The sequence below is a fragment of the Agelaius tricolor genome, unplaced genomic scaffold (assembly GCF_023055355.1).
Source record: "Agelaius tricolor isolate 1412-34295 unplaced genomic scaffold, bAgeTri1.0.p SCAF_7, whole genome shotgun sequence".
NCBI lineage: Eukaryota > Metazoa > Chordata > Aves > Passeriformes > Icteridae > Agelaius > Agelaius tricolor.
Window position 1 is genome coordinate 35299848 of NW_027269267.1, and position 26486 is coordinate 35326333.

The following is a 26486-nucleotide window of genomic DNA, read 5'->3' on the forward strand; positions in this document are numbered from 1 at the left end:
TTATTAAATACATGTCTAGCATGGATCATAACATTCCATTGAAACGTATAACTTGTTCCAAAAACCTAAATTGCATTAGACTATTGCAAAAGAAAGGAAGTGTACAGAATTTTCAGAGATTGATATGTAACCATAATAGTTCATAAACAGACATATCTTAAGAGATTTTCTTGTCCTGTGTCTATTGAATGCCTTTAATCCTCTTCCAGTTAATATTGATACTTGGTTTTCATTTAAACAGTGCATCAAAACCTACAATTCAGACTGGCATATTGTTAACTATAGATATGAGGATTACTCAGGAGAGTTTCGACAGCTTCCAAAGTAAGTCTGTTACTTAGTTTGTTTAGTGGTATGATAAATTGAAATTGTGGAGGAATTTTGCATTTAATATAGACTTATTTATTAGAGAAGTATATTAATATATATATTATATAAACTGAAATATGCTATATCCATATTTAATGGTCAGTAGAGGTGATAAAGACTTGTTGGATGGAATTGATGAACTTGAATGTGTAATATCATGTTAAACCATTTGCTGGGAAAGTACTGTCATAACATTGCCTTGTTAACAGGCAAGTGAAAACAAGACATTGTATCATTGACAATGTGACTTTGAGTATGATAACTAAAACAGGCTAATGTTTAGATGAACCTAAAATGGTAATATCCTGTTTTCATTGTTTCAAAGGCAGCTTTTGGAACTCCCTTTGGGAGCTTGGGGAATAGAACCTAACTGAGATGGTTGGAGCAGGTTTTCACAAGGATGATTCAAAGTACAAGCCTAGCCGACATCTGTTACAAACTTTCTAAACCATCTGCTAGAGAAATGTTTTCCCACTTTTTCAAAATTTTGTAGGAAGAGTATAGAGATTAGAACCTTAATTCAGAATGTCTGAGAGTAGCTAAATACCCTGAATACCCCAGCTCTGGAAGATCTATGTCTTCCCTGATTGCTCTCCTGCATCTATCAGTTAAGAAATAGTTATCTTGCCCTTTGGAGAGTTCTGATCTACTCATAGGTTTTGTACAAGGCAGTACCTGGTTTTCACTTGCCCTGAACAGCAACCACAATAGGAATTTAAAAAAATGCATTGTCCTGCAAGGAGCCACTGGTTGCAGGTATGAATTCTTACTGATAAGATATTAGGAGTGCAGTGAATGAGAAGGCATCTGTTCTCTTGAGTTCCACTTCAGCACAGTAACAAACAGAACAAAAAGGACATGGCTGCCAGATGTACAAATGAGGAAAATTGCTTTCTAAGAAGCAGAATTAATGAAAAATACATGCTTTTACTTAGTTATTCTTGTGCTTTTTCTTCTACAGTAGGAAAAGAACATCTAAATTTTTTGCCTCAATAAAATATATAAGTAATAACAAAGTTCCTAGTACTTCAGAAGCTTTTTCTTTTGTAGTAAAGGGACAAAGCCAGACAAGCTTCCTGTTCATTTATATGAAGTGGATGAAGAAGCAGATAAAGATGAGGTGAGATAATAACAATTCCTTACTTTCTCTTGTTTTCATTAAAGAATGTTGGGTGTGTAGAGGTTGTCAGTTTGGTTAAGTGTTGATGTCAGTACATGAAAACAAAGATTAGCTTGAACCACCTTATTGGGAAACAAATCAGTTATTTTTCTTGTCTCCTTTCAACTAACCTTGTTCTCTGGAGATCTGTTAGGTGAGCCAGAAAAAGTTTTGGCAGATAATAAAATTGAAGTTTTAGTGCTTGGTGACATATAATCCTTCAGCTGTCATAAAATCTTTTTTATACTGTGTCCATGTAGGCAGGTTTCCAGAGGGAAGTGTTTCCTGCAGTTTAATCATGGAATTGAATAAAATCATAGGTGAATCTGTTCCAGCACAACAACAGCACACACACTTCAGCATGCATGACAGTATAGCAGACTGTATGTGTGTGAGCTAAAATCAATTCATCACAAATATGAGCGCAGGATAAGACTTGAGGAGCTGTCATGGAAACAAAGGCTTTAAAAATTGACTAAAACTCCTAGATATGTTCTCTGGTGTTGTTGACTTAGGGAAAGGAGAGATGTATAGCATCAAGCAATTTTCAAGTATATTTAGAATGCCAAAGACTCTTTTTTTCAGCAACTGCCTCTGGTATTTTTGCGATTTATTTATTTTTTACCACACCCTGTTCCAAAATATGTTTTTAAATGCCACTGTTACCTTTTCTTACAGTTACTTGAACTCTTCCATCTCAAACAGGAATGAAAATAAAATAATTTTTCTTTTTTGTGTTTTTTTTTGCCTCTTGGCAATTACTTTGCTTCTAAATTCCTGGTACTCAGAATTGCTGCATATGAAATGAAAGGATTAAATGTGAAGAAGTTGTTTGGGGAATTCATCTGAGTAGATAGATTCCCAAGCAGAGAGTCCCAGGCTGACATTTATCCAACACTGCTATTAATCTGCACTGTGATATCTGGACAAATAACTTTATGTATCTATATCCAAAACCTCCTCTTTGTAGGATGGAAATAATTATGATTACTATTATACTCACATTTAAAAGACTTGGTATTATTTACTGTGATAATATTTCTGACAACAGAAGTGTATTAGAAAACAGTGAGTTAAACACTAAAAAATTAAATGGGTGTATAATTGACTATAATTCTAACCATGAAATACATTATGGGTAGAGTTAGTTAAACATTGAAAAACTATAATTTGGCTATTAGCAGGTAGTATGTGTTTTATTAGGAAATGTAGGTAGAGAGGAGTGCCTGTGTCCTGTAAGAATAGGCAGGAACAGGGTATCTCTTTCAGAAGTACAATCACTGGAGGAGAGCTCTGCTGCTCCTTGAGGAACTTAGAAAATAAACACAAGAAAAGGACATGCTAGGAGGAAAAGGGAAGTTAGTGGTACAATAGAGTGGGGCGACATAAATTCTTTCATCAAGGGAAGACCTAATGCCAGAGGTGTTTGTTTCAGACGTGAATATCTTTCTATGCCAAAAAGCACAGATGCAAACCTTAGATTGAGAGTTGTTTGGTCCTTTTGTTTCGCTTTTGTTTGTGTTTGAAGAAAGCTGATTTATTAAGAGAATCATAGAAAACAAAAAGCTAAAAGTGATTAAAAATTGGAGGAAAATCAGATAAATATTAGTTTAATCATACATCATTAAAAAGGAGAAAATTACCTATCCAAAGTTAATTCAGGCTATCAGGCCATCAGGTTGATGTTTGCAAATGGAATTTTTCAATCCGATATGGGATCAAGATACAGGATTGTTTTTGTTGAAACAGTTGCTGTTGAAGTAAACTTTGGAGCCAAGTTTGTGGGAAAGATCACTGTTAAAAGTGCAGCACAGTGTGCAGCAGCAATGATAAAAGTGAGGAAATTACCTTACCAGTTGGAAACAGGAAGTATGTTTTCAGTGTGAGAGTGGTGTGTTAACAACTGGATCCTGGGTTCCTTTGTATGAACAGATGGTCAGCTGGAAAGATTCAGTAGCTTTTTGGCTCTCTAGGCAGGAATTCTGCCTAACAGAAGAAATGCTGTAACTAGAGAGGCCTAAATGATGCTCAGTTCTATTGCTAGAAAACAGCATGCAGCTCAACAGAGTTGGGAAATTGTGCACCTCAGAGACTGGGAACTGGAGTCTTAATAGAGCTAAATCTTAATTTTTGTTATCTCAGGTAATGAATGAATCCTAGTTATGTGAGGTGATCCTATGCATGGTTTGTGCAATTACAGAAAAGCATTGGCTGTTTTGTCCCAATTTTTCACAATAACTCATCATCTACTCATGGCCTTACACTTGTAAAGGTGATTTAAACCCACCCTTTCCTTGGGGATAACTCATGCCAGGGGAGGTGAAGAGTCATACAGAGTCATATTTGGAAACCCAGTGTTTTAAGTTGTGTCTGTATCTTTATTCTTGTACAAGAAAAATAATTATCTAGGTAATACAACAGCAGTGGAGGCTAATGACTTGAAAATATGGAAAAATGATAACTGGGTTGCTTGGACAGTGAGACTCTTTGGGGCACATGAAAATTTACTGAGTATTTCTGTTCTATGCCTTTGGGCCATTATCAGATGCTATGATGATGACCATGGGCCTAACTTCAATAGTCCCAAGCTGACTATAATTTTAAAAGGTCAAATTGATGCATCTTTTGCCTTCTGTTCACAGTTTTTTGAAGTTCACATGTTCATATGCTTACAAATATGCAAGTTAGACAGACTAAATAATCTGTAAATAAATTACCTAGTAACATTTTACTGAATGTTCCTTGATTCAGTTCCAGAAACAAATTAATGTTATTCCAAGATTTGGTTTAATGTTCAGTTGTTGAACTACTGACTCTCTCCCCCTTATATAATCAGGTTTTTTTGCATGTTTTCTTTAACAGCCGAGGAAAGGAATTAGAAAAATACTTGAGGTACTCGAGGATGTTTTGTGATTTTATTTTCAGCTGGATGCTCAGCTAATTCTGAATATTTCAGTAAAAAAAATTACCAGAAATATTTCTCCTTTATATGGATGAAAATCCTCCTACATGTCTAATTCATTAGTAGTTTTGTTTCAAAATGGGCTATATCAACTGGAAACCATGGTAACATCAGCTTCGTAGTACTCTAAAAGATTACTTGGAACTGGTGATTTAATATTTATTCTGTGGCAGTTATAAATCAGTCTTTTTGATCTGTTTTGATTGCAGAGGGCTGCTTTTTGGTAGCTGTTAACATCCTAAGGTTTTAGATGCAGTCATTCAGTTCCCTCCCCTGGCAGATGGATGTGGGGTACAGGCAGTGGGTGTGATGTGTGATGCTTGCATTGGATCTGCTGTTTGTGAACTTGCCATCACTGCCAAGTTCAGTCTTGTTCTCTCTGCAAAGCTTTGATTCTGATCTGTAAAAGGGCAGACCCAATTCAAGAATTAATTCTCTAAATTCTTAAGAAAGTAATGTTTTTGAAGTAATGTATGTAAAGCAAAATGGTTTGAGAAATCTTGATTGAAGTTTTGGATAAGCATGTGTTTGCATTGTTCTTTTTGGCAATAGAAATTGGTGAAAATTCTTACACTCTGTGAAAAAAGGTTACAAGGTAAATGTAAGCAAATGTTTTAAGTTTTGACTTGTTAAGTTTGCTCATTCCCCTGTTTTATTGGGATTTGTCTGGACTAACATGTAGCTATCTATAGGCTGGATCATCCTGTTGGCTGTAGATAAAGCCTGTAGAAGTGGCCAGATTACATAGTAAAAGTTAGATGAGGTCAATCTCATGCCAGTTCTTTAAATAAAATAATGGAAAAGCTATAGCATTTCAGCAGGGACTCATGGTACATTATTATCATTATGTTATGACCATAGTTATTCCAACTTCTAAAATTACTTCTGAAATTACTGATAAATACTACACAGACTGTGATACAAACACTTACCTTTTCTTTTTTCTTCTTTTTTTCTTTCTTCCTTTCCCTGTATTCCTTTCTTCATCTCCAGGATGCAGCATCTCTTGGGTCTCAGAAGGGTGGAATAACAAAACAAGGATGGCTGTACAAAGGCAACATGAACAGTGCAATCAGTGTGACAATGAGAGTAAGTTTAAGAATATCTGACATATAACAAAAACCTGAGCACTGATATTCAATATCCCTGGGCCTTGGAGAGGTGAATCTGTGGTTAAGTTCTAAAAAAAATCAGATGAAGAGAAAGAGGGAAGCTTGTATGTACTTTATATATCTGAAACCTTGCTTTTATTTTATTTAAATCAGAAAAAAAGCCATGAAAAATCTAATATGTGGGAGGAGTAAAATTTTCCTAACTCTACCGTTGTGTGATTTTAGTGGAAAAGGACTGTGTAATATTGATGGGAGTTTATTTGTTTGTATTTTATATAAAACTATAATTTTTAATATGCCTGTTATGTATATTATAGAGTCAGTTTTAAATACCTTTCAATAGGTCAGAAATAGTCAAATGATATAGTACAATCCTGCTGCAGATATCATAACTTAATTTTTTTTAAATTAATGGTTTCTGTTTTCTTTTCTGCAGATACTGATTATGTTATCTATAAATAAAAACTTTTTTTCTCTTACCTACTATTTAAATAGCACTTTTGGGTATATAATGTGAAGCTAATTGATACTTGTGTTGTCAATGTTTTTCCCTCTTTTCTTTTCACTAGTCATTTAAAAGAAGATTTTTCCACTTAATCCAGCTTGGTGATGGATCCTATAATCTCAATTTCTACAAAGATGAAAAAATATCAAAAGAACCTAAGGGATCAATATTTCTAGATTCATGCATGGGAGTGGTTCAGGTAATTATAATTATTCTGCCTGTTTGCCAATTAATTTGATATTTATTAGCAAGTGAAATTTATTTAAAATATAGATTCGTGTTGTTGAATGTAGATAAGTACCTATTATGCAGAGAAACAAGTAGACAGGCTGCATCTTGCCAAAGCAGTGAACAAGATTTCAAAGGGCAGGAGACTGAATTTTTGAAATCTTTCTGAAAAGAACATAAATTACTGGTTGATGTTAAGTATTTAGCAAACCAAATTCAAAGGCAAATGCACAAAGAACCCCAAAGTTGGCAAAGTAATGACAGCATAAAATTGAAGTTTATTTCAGTTAGATTTTGTGCTTGCATGAGCTGTAAAATGTTTTTCATAGCTTCTTGTGTGGGATTTTTCTTGCAGGAGTTGTATTGAATTCAAACACCCTTCCAGATGCTTTCATTTGACCTTTCTAATGTTACTTTTTTGTGCTTTTCTTTATTTTGAAAAGTTAAGGGCTTTGGTAAAATGTTTGTCAGTAGCAAGTGCCAAAGAAAAGATTGTTTTTCATTTTTTTTGTGATTCTGCTATGTATTTATAGTACAGCATGTAACTGTTCTGTTAGGCACAGCATACCTGGAAAAACCCCATGGGTCTTGGGTTTTTTTTTAACTTGTAGAATAAATAAAGAAATAGGCAAAGTTTAATAAAAATGTATTGGTTAAATAATATTTTTGTAACATAAAGTTGTTTGGAGATTTACACAAAGAGATAAAACAGCTTTACAGACGATTTTTGCCCCCCAAATATTGTAATATTGTCTTTTGGATACACATTTAATAGGTAACTTCTATTAAAATCTTATAACTGTAATAAATTTTATCATATTGCAAGTTATATATATATAATTTTACAGGAATTATTTTGCCTTAGAGATATAATTCTGGCCAATTCCACTGAAGTGAATTTAATTTGTGTTTTCAAAACAAGCCAACAAACACAAAAGTGGTTCCTAAACACAGCTGTAGTCTCATCAATAAATACAAATACTGATGGAAGGTGCAAAGAGGAGAGAGCCAGGCTCTGCCCAGTGACAGGGCTGGAGGCAACAGGCACAACCTGAAACACAGGAGGATCCCTCTGAACATCAGGGGACACTTTTTCACTGTGGGGGTGACTGAGCACTGGCACAGGTTGCCCAGAGAGGTTTGGAGTGTCCATCCTTGGAGATGTTCAAAAGCTCCCTGGCCACAATCCTGTGCTAAATGGCTCTAATTGACTGTGCTTGAGGAGGGAGTGTTGGATGAAATGACGACCAGAGGCCCCTTCTAACCTCTAACTCTTCTCTCATTTGGGATTTAAAACCTGAAAATCTCTTTTCCTCACACATACTTTCGTACTGTTCCATACTTTCTGTTCCGGCAGTTCAATCCAATTAACCTCAAGTTTCCTCAGACTCTGCCAGAAGCTTGCTTTTTAAAACAAACAGTGCATTACTGTTTCTTTTGTTCTTCTGCAAGTAGGGCTGATACAGTCATCTCTAAGTAAAACTGTACTTTGGATGCTTTAAAATTTATACTTGGCTATGTCTCTTAATGCTGTACTGTATTGTACAGTACCCTCAGTGATCAGCTTGGTACCTGCTCTTCAAAACTTTGTGTAAAAATTTGAGACTAGTTATGAATTAACATCATGTGTAAAATCAAAACCAGTTAATGCTCACTTCCAAGAAGCCAAGTAGTTATTCAGTGGCTAGAATAAAAGGGTTTGGAAATAACTCTTTTCTTCACTTGAATTTTTGGTGGGGAGCAAGTAAATGCTGATTTAAACTATCAAATATTGTCCCAATTCCAGACGTGTAGTTTTATTGTCTTATATTATGTCCTGTATCCTTTCTGGCTGACCTTATTGTTTTACTGTTCCTTACTGTTGGTGTTGAATTAGCATTTAAAAACTCATATGGGAAGAAAGTGGTATCTACACAGTAGAAATTGCACTTCAATTTAACAGAAGAGGAAAACAAAGGAAAAAATGTGTAAGGATCCCAGCCATCTTACTTTGAAGTAGTCTGACATGGAATTCATAGAAATGGTTTTTCTTAGGTAGTTATGCTTACAAGATTTTGTTCTTGGAATGAAACTACTTCTTTCAGAGTCAGTCTTTTCAGTGAGGAGAGATTAGTTCCTACTGCATTGCTATAACACTCCCCTGGTCTGAGTTCATTCAGTGCATTTGCTTACTTATTATTTCAAAGACAGTAGATGCCTGAGAGAAAAATACTGACTTCACTTATAGACATGAAGTTAGACCAGAATATGCTGCTTCATCAGAACGTGTTTTAAGAGGAATGCTAAATTTGTGCAATAGTGGGGTTTTTATTTGGTTGGGGTATTTGGTTTGGGTGGATTTCTCTTTTTCCCCAAACTTAAATAATGAGACTGAAATTCCCATAATTCTGTTTGGTGTTTTCAGACTTGGTTTTGGTATTGTTTTGTTGGGTTTTTTGATTTAATACTAAATTATATACAGACTTTTCTGATTATAGATGTGGAGCATCTATTCACACATTCAGCCATATGTGTAGGTATAGTTGATCTAATTCAGTGTTTTGTGAAATCTGAGATCTGTGACATCTGTCACATGCCTCTGTCAAGGCTTTATACTGTGACACATAGAGGTTTACTTTTCTCAGGATTTTCCATTTATTTCAGCACTGACTTCAGCTGGTAGGATTGCCTTAGGTCTGTCTGAAGTCCACACTTTTGTTTGTATGCTTGACAGAAACTCAACTTTGGTAGAAAGTTGACTGTTTTGTCAACAAGTAGTTAATTGAAGAATCACAGATACAATGAAACTAATATGTAATTTGGCATTTAATTTAACTTAAACAAAAAATCCCCCAACCATTAAGTCTGCCTTACTGTTAATTTTAATGTTTATCTAATGCATTATCAATTTGTAAAACTAAATTGTTGATAATATGGAATTTTCATTTAAGACTTTTGAATTCATTCCCAGAAACATGAGTCAGGCTAAGTAGCATTTGAAACCCTGGTTTAAATTGTGCAGAAAAGGATGACAGAAATGGTTGAGGAAGAAAAAGAGGAACTGATTCACAATTTTATGTATATCTATATGACTAACAATATTGGGGCATTTGAGGTTGCTGTTGGTTATAATTTTACCTCCAGTGTAAAAGGCCAGTCTGACAACAGTTGTCACTCAAATATAATAGCATTTCATGCTTTTTGTTTTCTTTTTTTTTTTTTTCAGTAGACCTTAGTTAGCTTCATTTCTAGGTGATCTGAGTACATAAAGATTTGAAAATGGGATCTTTTGGGTTTTTATAAAATGATTGCAAGCAGAATGATGACTGGAAACTGGAATACAGGCTGTTCTCTTTCCTACTTGCACTTGTTGCAGTGCTGTGAATAACTTCAAAAGGTCAAATGTCAGAGAGCAAAAAGTGTCATTATGACACATTTTTTCAAAATACCAAGCTGTATTTTTGTATAGAATATCTGAAATATGTGTAACTTCCTCTGATAGTGGTTAGACAGTATGTCAAGTGCTACACAGGTCTTTTATTTTCTTATAGAACAATAAGGTCAGACGTTTCGCATTTGAGCTCAAGATGCAAGACAAGAGTAGTTTCCTTTTAGCTGCAGACAGTGAACTTGAAATGGAAGAGTGGATAAACACTCTGAACAAAATCCTTCAGCTTAACTTTGAGGCTGCAATGCAAGAAAAAAGAAATGGCGAGTCCCATGAAGGTAAGCAGGGTTTGCAGCAAGGCTGATGTTATGTGACCATGTCTTCTTACCTGCATTTTGGAATGAAGGGCTTTCATGTGGCTAAATTTTTTTGTTGTTGTTGTTTTCTTTGGTCATAAAAATTACAGGCCTTTTCACTGTCCACTTCAACTGATGAGCATTTTAACCTTTTGGGCATTAAAACAGTACTGTTCTATATTGATTCCAGTGGAGTCAAGTCCACAAAATAATTATGAGATTGATTAGGCCTAGAAAAGTAGAACCTACAATGTAGAATCAGGACTGAGGCAGTTTAAGGAAGAAAAGAAACTTAGGATGGACTTGTTTTGGAATGTGTAAAATGCTGCTGAAAATGAAATAATCTGTTCTGTGGTCACTGTAGGTAGAAATGGTGGTTACAATATGGGGCTTAAATTTAAATTTAATTCCCTTGACCACAAATATTTCCTGCAAGTATTGAAATAGACTGCTTGGGTGTAGAATCCTTTCTGTTGGAGCCCTTTAAGAATAGGTCAGGCAGGTATCTGTAAGGAATGCAGTGTATGTCACCAGTATCTCAGTGACAAAAGGATAATCTAGATGTCCTCTCATTCACTTTTCCTCTTGAGGGTGGATGGGGAGGGAAACTGGTGTGAACACAACTGTATGCATATCCAAAAGAACCTGGAGGATATTATAGAAGGTTGTTTTTTTATAGATAGTTCAAAGTACCAAAAGGGATCATTAGAGTTTAAAATGAGATATCACAGTCTTCAAAGACTGTCAGAATTTAGTGTGATGTTTGCAACAAAAACAGATCTGAAAAGGAGAAGCATCTAGCTCTGGGAAAGACATTTTAGTCTGTGGTCCTTAGTTGACCTTAGCACTGCAAGATGTTTATAGCTAACTGAATGGCTGCTTTGTAAATCCAGTAACTGTTGCTGAGTAGAGCTGGGAACCTAATGAACAGAGGGAATTTGTTTTGAAATCAAGTTACAATGCATTGTGGAAAGAGTAATGCAAGTTTGTGCACTGAGCATCTGTTTGCCTCATGCAGATATTAAAATTAAAGATGTCTTCTGGTAAGATTAGAAATAACTGCTACTTTAATGATTTTTGTAACTAGTTACATCTTTCAAGAATCACTGCATCAAAATGATGCAGTTGTCCACAACCTATTATGTTAATGGCTGTCATTTTTGAGGGGGTAGGAGATTAAAAAAGATTAGATTCTTTTGCTATGGAGTTTTGTCTGCACATTTGAATTTTTATATTTATTTTAAAATGAGTTTTATAATTTCAGATGATGAACAAAGCAAACTGGAAAGCTCATCAAGTAGTTTTGATAACTACTATCCTGAAATTGCCAAGGTAATATATATTGTAAATGTCAACTTGGGATATAAAGTATTAAACCTAAGTTAACCACATGAACTTTCAGTAAAGGTAAGGCATTGGCTTGTAGCTTGTGGTGCTTGGAAAGCTTAGGAGCTCTTTTATGAGGTGTGGTTTTTGAGCTTCATTATTTTCTGCTTTTGGAAGGAAATGAGATATTGTCTTGAAGTTTCCTATATAAATCTTAATATGCTGTTTAAATTCAGCATGTCTTATTTTATTAATTCATTATATTTTGTGTTGGTTTATTGCATTCAGGTAAGTGTTAACGTGTTTCTATAGAAATCTAGTTATACTAAAGTCAAGTTTTATTTTTAGACTTCAAAATCCAGGGCAGCTGAATAGCAGTGATGAAGTGAATGTATTTTAAGATGTTTGTGTTTATAATGAACTGGCAGGTTAATGGATGTTTCCTGTGTTGCCATGGTTCTTGCTTTCCAATTTTTTTCTTAGTGAAGTGTGATATAAACAACCATGAAATAAAATGGAACCAAATAGAAAATAACAGTAACTCTTCCTCAGCCCATTTGCAGACTTTCAGTTAAATCAGTGAATTCTGTGTTGCAGTTGGCTTTGTGAATTTTGTAAAGGAGAAATTTTTGTTAAGTCACCCAAGAACTTAAACTGGTGACCTTTTTTATTGAAGCTGCAGAATCCAAACTCCTTCCTGTGACTTCCTTACTCTTTTGATTGTCTTCTGTGTGGTACAGCCTGGAGTATTGAAACCTTTCTGCTTGACCATTCTCTGGAATGCTCTCCCTTATTTTCCTGAGGATCTGTCTGACCTAGTAACTCCTCCTGAAAGTAGTGCAGCTTATGAGCTGAGAATAAGCAAACCAAATTCTATTTACTACAGTAGCTAAAACATATCAAAGGATCCAGTCAGAATACATTAACAAGCTTTTAGCACCCAAATTGGTTGGCTGACTTAATTCTTTCTGTTACTGCTTTGTAATCAATTCAGCACATGTACACAAAAAGCTGTTATGTGATAATCTAGCTCCAGCTATGGCTGTAATTGGAAGTTAATTTGGATTGTGGAACATATAATCAAAGCTTCCTAGGAATGGCTGTAAGCATCAAATAGCATATTTGCGTGAGGCCATGAAAATTTGTTTCAGAAATAAATACAAAATTAGATGCTCTTATTCTGTGGAAGATTTTTCTTTCTTCCCAGTCAGTTATTATAATGCTTATGGTCCTTATTCCTTACAGAGGGGACTTTACTTCAGGGCTGCATATAGTTTTTGTACTCCAGCTGCCACTTCATGTTTCCATAACTTTTGGATCAGAAGCATGCAGCTCTTAAAGCTCATTATTTGCTAGAATATTATTTTTGCTCAGCTCTTCAAGCACTGGCATGTTTTATTATTATTATTTATTCCATTGTTATAACCATTTACATTTCTGTTTCCTTCAAAAATTTTTTTTGAAGGAAAATGAGGTGAATTTCCCCTTCCAATTCACTTTTCCTAAACATTGCCTTTCAAAATAATTTCCTCTAATGTATTTTCGTAGCCCTTTTTCTCCTGAGGAAAATTACAGGGAAAACTCTGCCCATTTTCATTACTCTTTGTGTCTTAACTTGATTGCTTTAGATAAATGGTGTGTGTTTGGAGGATTTTTCTGTCCTCTATTCTTTCTTGCCTTGTCTTTTCAGCTGTTGTTTGGATTTGGTTCTTTTTTCCCCAGTGGAAGCCTTGCAGGGCATTGGGCTTTCTTTGAGAAGAGTTATAGTTGCTCTATTATTGTTGTTAGTTCTAGGAGGAAAATTTCACAATAGCTGACCTCATATCCTTATGAGGAGAGAGAAATTCCTTCAGGGGTGATTGTAGAGCACCTGACAGTGGGGGAAAAAACAGATTTCCTAGGAAAGGTTTAACCCTTGTGAGTACATATATCTCCAAGCCTTCATTTTTCTATCAATAGCTGTTAGTTCATGACATAAACTAAATAAGATGGTACTTTGCACTTTAGTGCTTAGATGCACACACATCTGTCTCAATCTGTCTTTCCTACCTATTTCATGTTCCATTAATCTGTAATTTAACTACCAGGAGTGAATGAAGGGGTTTTGTAGTAGATTTTTTTTGTGGTTGGTTGGGGTTGTTTGTTTTTGTTGCATTTATTAATCTTAAAATAAATTAGGCCTCTGAAGTAGCTGTGACTGTCATGATCAGTGTGCCCAAGCACCTCCTTAACCATTATTGGTCCCAGAATACCTTGAGGTGGGAAAATACTGTCTCAGTTTTACAGATGAGGCAATAAAATCACAGAGCCACTGATGTGCTGTAGACAGGGTTCATGGTAACAGGTTCCAGGTTCATGCATTTTCAGTTCTTGAGTTCTGACAGCTGCCCCTGTTCTGTCAGTCAAACATGCATATAATCATCTGGTCTTCCTGCACAAAACACTAAAGGATCTAAAACTATTCAAGATGCTTTAGCTGAAGCAATTTCTGTCTGGCTCCTATGGCTGGGCAATCTTCTTCCTCAGTTCTTGCCACTAAATTTTACCTTTGCAAAACATGCACACAACTTTCTTGCCATCCTTAAATTATTTCACATTTCCTGTATTTTCCAATTATACCAGTTGTTCAACAAGCTAATTCTGACAGTACTGTGCTGGTATTGAGTATCTGGGTCGTCTCTTTCACAGCAACTCTCCTCTTTTCTTCTTTTTGTGTTAAAGTTAGAAAAGTAAAGTAAATGAAAACCATTGGAACATTTATATTCAAAATAGCACCTCAGAATTTTCTCTTCTGTTATACATCCTCTAAACCAAATTATTTTTTTAAATTCCTGTTATCAACCTAAAAATATGGTTATGAGCTCTTAGAGATTGTTCTTTTGTTTTCTTTTTTTTTTCTTTCTCTTGAGACATAGTAGAAGTTGCTTCAGTCTCCAGCAAAGCAGATGTAGACAGTAGATCACTTCCTGCTGATGGTCAGTGATGAGCATTTTGAGTTGTAATTTCTTTTAACCCATACAGGCTGATCCAAAAAGAACACCTGCCTGTAATGTAATATTTTGTATCCTCATTTAGCCAGCTGCTACTTTAAGAATGGCATTTCTCCTGCATGGGTAATTTTAGCACATGTTCATTTGTCCTATCCTGTGACTTTAAAAATCATAGAATGCTCTTTAAATAATTCCTTTTTCAAACAAAGGTAACCTATGTACACAGTCTTCACATTCTATTTTGTTCCATTTCACTTTTGTTTTACTGTTAAAAGATAGTATCTATAGTGTAGTATTTATAGTATCTATAAATCCCAGTGAACTCTGCAAGGTAACTTTTAAAAGTGAGGGGTTTATCTTTTGGAAGTTTTTGGGTTTTCTCCAGCTGCCCACAGGAAAACCACTTCTTTGGCTGTAGAGCTCAAGAAAAGTTAAAAAAAAGCAACCAACAAAAAGAAAAAAAGAAAGAAAACTATGATGGTGTTTCTTAATTTAGGCGATCTGTTGTTTCCTCAGCAATCTTATGGTCTCAGGATAACTGTGAGCTTTAACCTGTAGTCATAGTATGTGTTTTTATTTAAATAAAATAGGATTATGGAGGTTATTGTTTGAGGAGGCAGATATATAAATTACACTGAAGTGTACTTCTCATGAGCATGGAAGGTTATATGTTGCTGATGTAAGGTTTTGTACTTCTAGGGCTGGAAAAAAGCATTAGGAGAAGAGATTCTCACTTTGTGCTTAGTCATGTTTGATCAACGTAGGTACAAAGCTCAGCAAGGGAGAAATGAATGCATGAATCAAAAATGTGTGGAGCCTTGAACATCACAGAAAAAAGCATGAAATTAAAGCTCACTTTAATGGTGTGATATCAAGACCTTTTTTCTTGTTTTGAACAGAGTACCAGAGAAGCAGAAATCAAGCTGAAAACTGAAAGCAGAGTTAAACTTTTTGCCTTGGATCCAGATGCACAGGTTAGACTTCTTACAAGGAAGCAAGGGTATTTTATGTTGATCCTTTTGAGATGAAAGCAAACTTACCTTAATATTTATTTTCTTTTTTATAGAAACTTGACTTTTCTAGTATTGAACCAGAAGTGAAGCCATTTGAAGAAAAATTTGGAAAAAAAATTCTTGTAAGGTGTAATGATTTATCTTTTAATTTGCAAAGCTGTGTTGCAGAAAATGAAGAAGGACCAACAACAAATGTAAATAATTAATCTAATTACTTTCTGTTAATTTGGAAATAAATGTCCCAATGTTTAGTTGGCGCTATCCTTAATGGCAGCGATTCCTTGTTGTGATTGAGAAATGTATATTATGGAGATTTTTGCTCTTTTAAAACACAATGAAGGCCTAAATACTACATAAAGTAACTTTGCTGCTAAGATTTTTGTTGGGTGGTGGAGAGACAATCTTTTCTTTCATGTCTTTTACATGTTGTCAGTAATACCTAGGGTGATGGCCATATGTGTTCATGAAAATATTACTTATCTTTTTTTCATACACATTTTTACAGTGATCTAGATGCCAGCACTGTCACTTGATTCTTTCTCTTTTTCTTTTTTTTTAATGTCTAGGTAGAGCCTTTCTTTGTCACACTGTCACTTTTTGATATTAAAAACAACAGGAAGATTTCAGCAGATTTCCATGTTGATTTGAACCACGCCTCAGTAAGGCACATGCTGTCCAGTGCATCTCAACAAATGATGAATGGCAGTGGTGACAGCTTACACAGAATTCAGGACATTCATGAAACTGTCTTGCAATATCCAAAGCAGGTAAGAGCTAGGAACCTGAACTAGTAGGATTTTGGATGCAAGTTTGCTGCACAATTTCATTTGCTTTCTATTATGTGATGTAAAATTTGCAGTTTCCTTCTTTATTTCTCTCTTGTTTTATCTCTAGGGAATATTCTCAGTCACATGTCCTCATACTGACATTTTCCTTGTGGCTAGAATAGAAAAGGTGCTACAGGGAAGTATTGCACATTGTGCTGAGCCATACATGAAAAGTTCAGATTCATCAAAGGTATGTTATTTTCTTCTGTGGAGTGAAAAAAATGCTGAGGCAAACCAGATTGATTTCAAATTAATAGCTATAAATCAAAATCTTAGTTGTTTTATAGTAAATTCACGTAAGTGGATAATTTGATTTAGTAAGTTGTAGTTATTTCAAGTAACTATTATTACATTCTAGATAAAGGAACATTTTATTGGAAACATTCATTTCACTTTTTATAATTATGACAATGTAATTTTTAGAATGCCTTTAAGTAAACTGTTTTGACAAAAGAATATTGGACTTCAGTGTGAAAGTTGAGTTGAAAATTACTGAACAGTGAAATGTTAAATATAGATCATAACTGTATGTCTCTCTTAGTTAATGCATCTTACTTAGTGTAACACAGTTGATGTTTTGTTTGTCTTACTTTTTGGTGACAACAGTTTACTGTAACTTTATCTGTGCTCCTGCTGTTTTTTTTCTCCAGAACCATTGAGATCATTAAGCTTCTGGTATTATGTATAAAATTCTTTGCAGATTTGATAGAACCTCTGGAATCACTTCTGGAAATTATCCATTGGAATATCTTAAGTTTCCAAGAATCTAGGATGGCATAACATTTTGATGTTCTCTGAAACAAAGATATGAATGTTTTGTTAGTTGCTACTTCTTGTTTGTCAGTGAAGGAGCAGAGGTTCAATGTTTTTGATTTACAGTTATCCTTAAATAGCCAGACCAGCAAACAAGAAAAAAGTGTTTTTGTAAGCAGTGTCAGCTACTGTTGACATTCTGCCTGTTTTCAGCTAAGAAGAAACAGTTAACTTTCAGTCTCTGCAGGGCAACAGTGTTCTTTCCTACAAATTTGATGCTGGCTGAGCTGCATGTAAAAAACCATGTATTTTTCACTTGGTCTTAATATAGATCAGCCTACTGATTTGTTTTTCCAGGAATGTGTGAGTTTTTTTTTTCCCCCCAGCTATTGTTGGAAAACAGCAGCTTTGTATTTTAGGAGTCTGGTTTTGATGTTGACTGTTTCTGAGTTAAAATAAAACCTGAACTGAGTGTAGGTGATTTTGGTGTCCTTGCGCCTGAGCCATGTGGGGAGGTTAAAAAAGCCCAGGTGTTCCCATAATTGATGCTGAGTTCTGGACTTGTAGTTGCCCTGTATGATGGGATTGGACAATGAGAATGCTCATGGTTATATTAACTTATGCTTTCTAGCATTCAATCACTTATAATTTTATATAAATGAATGCTTAGTTTGAATTTTTCTTCTGTTCTTGTTCTTAGGGACTACACTGTATTAATCTGAAACAAATTAGAACAATACCAGCTACATAGGCCTCCATGCGGGTCAGTGTAGGGAGAGAGTTCCACTTCCCTGCAAAATTACTAGTCTGGACAAGAAAAAAGGAAAATGGAAGCAGCAAATTCTACAGCCAAAAAAAAAAAAAATCACATTTTCTCCCCTTTAATGTTGAATACAGTGATTTAATGATCATTGCTTACTAAGGTTTTATGCTTCCGAGTGCTATTTCCCCTTTTTTTACAGGAAAGGGTAATGAAGAGTTCTCTCAAACACACTAATAGAATCAACTCTTTATAATATCAACAGCACAGATCAGGGATAATATTCAGGAAGTTTTAGTCTGTCCTTGGTTTTGCTCTGTATGAACAGATGGGAAAAGCTGATTTCTAGAAAAGAGAAGCCCAAGTGGTTCAGCTCAGTGTTGAACATCTCAAACCAGTGGGTTTCTAGTTTCTGATGGTTGTATTTGTTGGTTCTGTATAATGGAGTTTTTTGTTCATTTAAAAGTTAACAAAATCAAGAATTTGAACTTTTAATGAGAACAATTTTGCAGTGTCCATACACAGGGTTGTCCATGTGATCTTCATACAACTCTTCCCCATAGTCTGTGTGGAAGAGACTTTGTAGTGGAAGATTTTGTAGTACAAGTCTTGCAGGATATTGTACTAATTCTGCAGGAATGTATTCTGTTACATAGGATGAGTGCTGGATATAGGTGGGAGAGCAAGCGAGAGGGGAAATGTTGGGGTTTTTTTGTTTTTTATTGGAGTTGGAGCTTTATTTTTAAAAAGTTTAATTTTGCTCTAGCTTTCAGTCTGTATTCTGTGTATAATAATGTTTCTCATGCTTAATTAATTATTTCTTATCAGAAATGTAGATGGGTCTGTGCTGTGAAATCAGCAGTCTGTGCTTAACCTGAAATGAATAGTTAAGAGGCATTATCAATTGTCTTTTCCTTCACATACTTTGCATTAATCTATAGTCTTCTCAAGAAGATTTTCTAATTCATATTTGTGTCAATATGTGTGTTTTTTTCTTGAGTACTAATGGTTCAGAAAAATGTAACTTTTCAAATACGGCTATTTCTTTTGTCCCTTGTAGGTTGCACAGAAAGTTTTGAAGAATGCTAAGCAGGCATGCCAGAGATTAGGTCAATATAGAATGCCTTTTGCCTGGGCAGCTAGGTGAGGACAAATCTTGTCAATCTGTATTTTTTTCCTAACTTTTCTCTAACATCTTTTTGTATCTCCCTTCTTGTAAAACTGAATGTGCTATTTAAATGATTTCCTCCTTTGCTGTCAATTAACCCAAGATTTCCAACAACCTTGCACTTCAGCTCTGTAGTAGGAAAGGAGTTATAATCATACATGATTATTCAAACTGTAGATATTGCCAGCTATTTTCTGTTGTCAATATTTTTTACATTATTAAGGATGAAATGGCTCACAGTTATTTGTTAGACTGAGCTATTTATATGTTAAACTCACCTACAATGAGTAAAATATTAAATGCTTAATGAATTTTAATGAAGGATGGTACAGGATATTCTGATCTGTAATAAAAAAATTCCTGAAATGAATTTCAACTCTTTCATAAACTCAGCTAAAAGCAGGATTTTTACTTTCAGGACATTATTTAAAGATGCCTCAGGAACCCTGGACAAAAATGCAAGATTTTCTGCTCTCTTCAGACAAGACAGTAATAAACTCTCAAATGAAGACATGTTGAAATTGTTAGCAGATTTCAGGAAGTAAGTCTGATTTTCCCACTTGAAAAAACAGAAACAAATCAACCTAAAACCCCTCACTCCTAGCCCCCACAATATTGTGTTATGGTCTTGAACTAGAGCATCTAATATTTTGATCTATGTATTTTTACATGTCTTTCACATCAAATATAGAATTTGTATAAATATAATTAAGGCCTTCAAACAAGCTACAGATCTGTCTTTTAGATGGTTTGGGGGCTATAAGCAGGACTGAAGTATAATCCCACATGTAACATGCTGTCATATCCTGAAGTATCTCTGTGCTGGGAGTTATGTTTGCACAATATGCTCATTTGTTTCTCAAAGGAAATCAAGTATGAGCAGAAATCATCTGTTCCCTGACCTTGGACAGGGGATGCTGGCTCTCAGGGAAAGGGATTCAAGCAAGTCTCCAGTCCACCTTCCTTGGGAATGTGTGTGTCTCAGGATACCTAAATAACAGAACATTTTTACCAAGTATACTTAAAAATTTTATTGATTTGTGTGCAAGGTTTATAAATATTAATTTGAACAATCACTAAGCACAAAATGGGCTACAGTTTCTTTCTACTTGTTTAGAAAATCTGATAAGGACATGAGGTTTGCAATAGATATTTTAGCTCACTTTTAGCAAGTGGCTAAAAGTTTTGTTGAACTTCATGTAGCAGTGAAGTATACTGGTACTCTGTTGGAACTTTAGTTGTTGAGAATTTTAGATTTTTTGTGTTGTTAAGAACTGATTTTTAAGAGACTATTACATTTAACTTGAGATTGTAGAGAAAATTTTTTAAATTAAATAGTAGAACTGAGATTATAAGTATGTAGTTTAATTAAAACGGTGTGATATTACAACAGACAATAATAGTACTCCTTACCATACTGGTAATTACTGGAATTGAAACAGAGAGTAAATTAGCCTGCCACACTACTCTGTGAGTTAAGGGAGTGCTTTTGGTTACTTCAGCATCCTGTTTGTGGAGCCATGTACAGTATTTCACAGGAAATACAGGAGGAAAGGATTTCTAATGTCTAAGGCATATCTATTGGAACTAGAATACCAACTCCAACCAGAAGTTTGCTTCACAGCATGGGATTGCTTTTTGGGAAAACTTTGCATCGACTTGCCAAGCAATAATTTTTAAAAAAATCATGCTGCTGACTGTCTTCACTAATAAAGGGTTCTGCATGGTTTTGGCATGGAAAATACTTGTACTTCATGTTTCTGAAGTAGCTACACCATAACATCTATACTTGGGTTTTGCAAGGTGAATTTGTTAGTCTGGAAAAAGGAGGAGATAGAAACTTGCTGATATCTCTTCCCCCACGTTTATCCTACTACCATGAACACTTATCACTGGCCACTGAGATTTAAAACTTACTTACAGATTCCCTCTTGGCTGCAAATGATAGTTGCCACGAGTTACTACATGGCAAAACTTGAATTTGAAAAGGTGTTTCATTTAAATTTAAAGAAAGAAAAAATCATGCTTTTCTGTGACCTTTGACACACTTGCGCCTTTTTTTTTCTTTTCCTGAGAGTTTAAAGGAAAAGAAAACTGTGCATCTAGGCAAAAAGGAAGACCAGATCAGTCATGCACCCTCAAACCACCTTTCCTCTCATATTCCTATTTCAGGATATTACTTTTGCCTCTGTTTCCTATTATCCTTTTTTACTGGCATCTGATTTGCATTTAGCCTGACTTTGAGAGGTTGTTTTTTTTCCCCTTCCTACAGACCTGAAAAGATGGCCAAACTTCCTGTTATTTTAGGAAATCTGGATGTTACAATTGACAATGTGTCACCAGATTTTCCAAGTAAGTATTAACAAACACTGTTAAATGGACATTCAGGCTTTTTCCTCTTCAGTTCTTTATTTGTTTTTTTCAATGTATTTTCAGATTACGTTAACTCATCATACATTCCCATGAAACAGTTTGAAAACAGCACCAAGACACTCACAGCATTTGAAATAGAGGAGTTTGTTCCTTGTATACCAAAATGCACTCAGCCTTTTACCATCTACAACAATCATCTTTATGTTTATCCAAAGCACTTAAAATATGACAGTCAAAAGTCTTTTGCAAAGGTGAGTAGAGGAAACCTGTACCACTTTCTTTCTCAGTTTAGTTAAGATTGTTTACATATTAAGTTCTGTGATGATCCCTATGATTAATTGCTTGGGTTTATGTTTTTAACTACTGCTTTAGGCTAGAAATATTGCAGTGTGTGTTGAGTTCAAGGATTCTGATGAAGAGGATTCTTTGCCTTTGAAGGTCAGTCTTTTCATTTTTGTGGCTGATAGAAGTAAATAGTGAGCAGTTAGCTAACTAACAGTAGTACTGGATTAATTGATCTAGTTTGGGGTGGTGGCTTGAGAGTAACTTCTGGATTGCTTGTTTCTGATAGAAGAGATTCTGAAGAGTCCTCAGAGCATTTCATGTCTTTAATATTTTTTTACTAAAATTCTAAGAATAAACTTGTTGCAAACAAGGGCAGCTTATACCTGCTCCCCAGTAAGTGAAAACACTAAAGATTTATTTCAACTGCAGAGCCAAACTCCATTTTTTGAGCTATCACAGTGTATAAAAGGTGCCTGGAAGACCAGAAGTAGAGAAATGTAGAGACATCCTGAAGTGAGATCACAGTCTCAGCTCTACTGCACAGCAGGCAGACTAAGCATCATGTAAAGAAACGAAGTTAAACACAAGTTAAAATATTTCAGATTCTGGGTGAGACATCCTAAGCTGAGAGTAAAAAAGGATCACAGTGTCTTATTGTTCTTTTTTTCCTTTTCTGTGTTCTTAGTGTATCTATGGTAGGCCTGGTGGACCAGTATTTACTAGAAGTGCATTTGCTGCTGTTCTGCATCACCATCAAAATCCAGAGTTCTATGATGAGGTAAGCTGCCTTTCTGAGGAAACTTTACCAGGTCAGCTACTATGTAAGTTTCAAAATGCAAGAAAATATTAGAGGATTGCAAAGTTCTCAGTTGCATCAGGTCCCCTTTCTAAGGACTCTTTATGGTTTTGTATGTTTGATTTGTGGTCTAGCTTCAAATACCATAAAACCTGGAATTATTCTTTTAATGTAGAGCCAGTAACACATGTCAGTGCTCTGGCTGAAAACTTCTACTGAGATTTCTTTGCCTTTCAGATTAAAATAGAGCTCCCCACTCAGTTACATGAAAAGCACCATTTGTTGTTCACTTTCTACCATGTCAGCTGTGATAATTCAAGCAAAGGGAGTACAAAGAAGAAAGATGTTGTTGAAACACAAGGTTTGTACACTAATGCCTTACTTTAAGTAAGGGAAATTTTTTGAGTATGCTTATCTGGTAACCCATAATTTTTGTGATCTATATAATGCTTTCTAATTACATAGGACTGACTGAACATTTTAATAAAATATTTCTTCTAATTTAAATGTTTTAAATTTTGGTTTAGAGTGTCCATTGAATGTGCAGTGTTTTTTTTTAAATGAGTGACAATTACTTTGTGCTTTCAATGTTTTGTAGTTGTTTGAGTTCAAATCATTTGGCCTTTACAGTAACATTTTCTATTTTATGAATTACACGCCAGAATTATTTGGTAAGACTTTTGTTGTAAGGGTGTATGTGAAGTTTCATAATATTTAAAATTACTTGCCTTTCATGTTCTGTAGTTGGGTATTCTTGGCTTCCTTTGATAAAAGATGGAAGAGTGGTCACCAATGAGCAGCAAATCCCAGTGTCAGCAAATCTTCCCTCGGGCTACCTTAGTTATCAAGAAGTGGGTATTGGAAAGGTATGTTGTAGAAAATGGCTCTAATCTTAAAAAAGAACCCAAACATTGTGGAGAGAAAGATTGGTTGTAATTCCCCAGTCTGCTGATAAGATTTAAGTAATTTTCCAATAGAATTTATTTTATTTTATAGTTGAAATGGAATGCTTAGCAAAATTCAAAGTTAGTCCAACTTAGAGGATACAGAAAAACCCAAAGAGAGATGGGAGACAGAAAAAAATGTATTAGGACAGGTTGAGTCAAATTCTTGTAAAAGTCAGAAAGTTGTTACCTACTTACTTCTGTTGTTATTTAGCTGATACAATTAAGATATGCATATGTTTAATTTTCTGTAGTAATAATTAACTAGAAATTACAGTAATTTTTAAACATTTAAAATTATTTTGAGTTTATGAAGGTATGCAAATAATCTGAAGTCCTTTACTAAATTTTTTTTAGCATTTCATGCTGTCTCCTTTCAGTAAGTCCTTTATTCCTGAACAAGTCTTATTCTCACATCTTGATTTTTGTGATCTCTATACTTCACAAGTAAAATTTATGGTTGTATTTTTCAAAGCAGAAAGCTTGCATAATTGTAGTCATAAAAATCATACCAAGGAGGACACAAAATGAAAATGTGATAGGGAATTTGACAGTTTGAATGCAGAGACAAAATTGACTAATTTTGGAGGAAGAGACCTAAAATCAATAGCAAAAGGTGCTGCTCTCCTCCTGTTTTACCAGCTGGTCTTTTTTAAACTCTGCTGTAAGCTTTCCAACCATTGTCTCCTTCACATCTTTCATCCTCTCACGTTGTAGGTGTATTCTTTATGCCTCTGCTGTTTGTCTCTGCTCATGCCCATGGGTAGAATATTAGGACCAGTATGACTAGTGGTAGATTAAGCAATAAAATCTCTCCCTAACTGGATATCAGGGTCAGCATTCTCAGCTCTTTGGAAATGGGATGAGAAGGAAGGGCTGACAGTGTCACTACCTGTCAGTGACATATGTTAAGTTTTAAACCTTGTGAATATCTGTGGAAATCCTTGTGTTATTTTTCTGAGAAAACGAGTAAATATTTCTCTCTAGTCAGAAGTTTCTTTGCAGAGTTGTAGGGAAAACACAAAATCTGTGACTTGCAGAAATCAATTTTGTTAGCCACCAAGGAGAATACTGTGGGACTTGTAAAGTACATTTTAATCTTCATAAATGCTTTTGGAAATATTGCCTGCATAATTTTGCTTTATTTATGACTTTATTCATTGCACACTGCATTTCTTCAACCTGTTTTTTTCTTTTGGAAAGAAGTGTTGTTAATGGTACTGTTACTTGTTTTATTTTAATATACTACTACATTATTTTATTTTTCCCCCTCATGTATGTGTGCAGCATTCTGGTCCTGAAATTAAATGGGTAGATGGAGGCAAACAACTGCTGAAAATATCCACTCATCTGGTGTCAACTGTGTATACACAGGTGAGTTATAAAGCAAATTTAATTAGAGAATTTTTAGAAATTATATCTGTTCATAGTATGTATATACAATATATGGGAAGCTTCTTAAACTCAGCGCGCTCATCTCTTTTTTGTCTCTTGGGCTTTTCTCATGGTCTGTTTCTTTTACATCAGATATGAAAAACAGATCTTAAATTGAAATTATTCAAACCATGAGCCTTTTGTCTCCTGTCATCCATTCCAGTCTGAATTTTCCAGTTAGATGAGAGGTCATAGTTGTCTAAAAGCTGTTTCCTGGCATGTCTGCAAAGCAATGAGTCGTGTTAGACTTTTTCATAGAAAACATATTATGATTGGTTGGGATAATTAAGTATGCTATTTTCTGTCAGTAGGAAGCAAATATAGGTAGCATTTTGTATAATGGGTATTCAAAAAACACTTGAAATTTTATTTTAAAAAATAAGACTTGATAAGTCTTCAGAATACTGCACTTCAGCTATTATTTTTGAAAATTGAATCTATGGACAAAGATATGTATTTATACATATAAATAATTTTAATGAATTATAGATTGTAATGTTGGATATTGTTTAACTTGTTGTTCTTTTTGTCTTTGACAGGACCAGCACCTGCATAATTTTTTTCAGTACTGTCAGAAAACAGAGTCTGGAGCTCGTGCACTAGGAACTGATCTTGTGAAATACCTTAAGGTATAAAATGGCAGTGGATAACAGATTGTGTAATTCATTTACGTTTTTGCAAAACCTTGGAGCTTCAGACATTTTATAGGTCTCATTTTTCAGTGTGAGGATTAGTACTGTGACTATGACTCATATTAATGGAATATGCTGTGAAAAAAACCCACAAAGATACTTTCTTCCTTAAATAAATTTACAATTGCAATTTAAGAGGAAATCAAAAAGAAATAATGAGACAGTATTGGTCAGAGTGGTAATTTCAAAACCCTAATGGCTTACTTTGTCAAAATAATCAAATTGAACTGTGTATGGAAATTGTGAGGAATCACAACTCTTGATATGTCTAAAATTTTGCTTAGAAGGTCGTCATTGTTGGGTCTTCAGTTCTCTTTTGGGATTAGATCAATAATGGTTTCCACTTCAATTTTTTCTGACACAGATCACATAGGATGAAAGACCATTTTGTCTCCTGAATAGTGTGGATGTGCAGGCAAACAGTCAGAGACAAGACAGCTGCCTAACACCCAACACTAAATGGAAACATTTGACATTTGTTATCTGTGTGCACATTCAGCAAATGCATTCTTTTTTTTCAAATTCTCTTTAATTCCAGGGAATTTTTTGGCATAATACTTTGTAGGATGAACTTCATGCACTGCCTTTTCTGTTAGGGTGGTTATGTCTGTAGGATCTTTTGCATGGTGTGCAAAATGTGTTGCATCACATCTTTTTGTGATGGAAAGCAAAGGCATATCAGGAAGAATTTGTCATTAATAATCCAGTGTCTCCAATTTCCATTAAGTAGTTAGGGATTTTAGTTCATCCTCAGTTTTAACATGATTGCTAGTTTATTGTTTAGCAGTAACTAGTGTAATTAGTATTGCACTTAGCTCAGGCAAGAAACCTGCTTGTTTTTGTAGAGCTTGTGTTTGCTAAATGTCTGCATTGGTGGATGAAATACCAAAATGTACCAATATCAGTCTCAGTGTGCTGTTGGGCACATGGACAGACTTTTCACTGAATCATTACCTAGAGTGCATTTCAATGGAAAAGTACAAATAAGTACTTCTAAAATGCTGTTAATAACACCTAATTTATATCCCTAATTTATTTTCCTGTAGAAAACATTTACTAAATATTTA

General features: G+C 34.8%; 1 protein-coding gene across 21 annotated transcripts in view; it reads left to right on the forward strand.

The window, feature by feature from the left end:
• The window catches only part of DOCK9 (dedicator of cytokinesis 9), a 113882-nt gene that overhangs the window by 46740 nt on the left and 40656 nt on the right, over window positions 1–26486 (forward strand). For all 21 annotated transcript variants that reach the window (XM_071430919.1, XM_071430928.1, XM_071430933.1 and 18 more), the window contains exons 4-23: window positions 242–324; window positions 1420–1489; window positions 5484–5579; window positions 6172–6306; window positions 9866–10040; window positions 11323–11390; window positions 15274–15348; window positions 15441–15581; window positions 15954–16154; window positions 16282–16404; window positions 18788–18870; window positions 19314–19436; window positions 21168–21247; window positions 21332–21519; window positions 21641–21706; window positions 22239–22331; window positions 22587–22710; window positions 23094–23215; window positions 24581–24667; window positions 25267–25356. In XM_071430919.1, coding sequence (XP_071287020.1) covers window positions 242–324; window positions 1420–1489; window positions 5484–5579; window positions 6172–6306; window positions 9866–10040; window positions 11323–11390; window positions 15274–15348; window positions 15441–15581; window positions 15954–16154; window positions 16282–16404; window positions 18788–18870; window positions 19314–19436; window positions 21168–21247; window positions 21332–21519; window positions 21641–21706; window positions 22239–22331; window positions 22587–22710; window positions 23094–23215; window positions 24581–24667; window positions 25267–25356 — 2223 coding nt within the window. The remainder of the gene's footprint in view (window positions 1–241; window positions 325–1419; window positions 1490–5483; window positions 5580–6171; window positions 6307–9865; window positions 10041–11322; window positions 11391–15273; window positions 15349–15440; window positions 15582–15953; window positions 16155–16281; window positions 16405–18787; window positions 18871–19313; window positions 19437–21167; window positions 21248–21331; window positions 21520–21640; window positions 21707–22238; window positions 22332–22586; window positions 22711–23093; window positions 23216–24580; window positions 24668–25266; window positions 25357–26486) is intronic.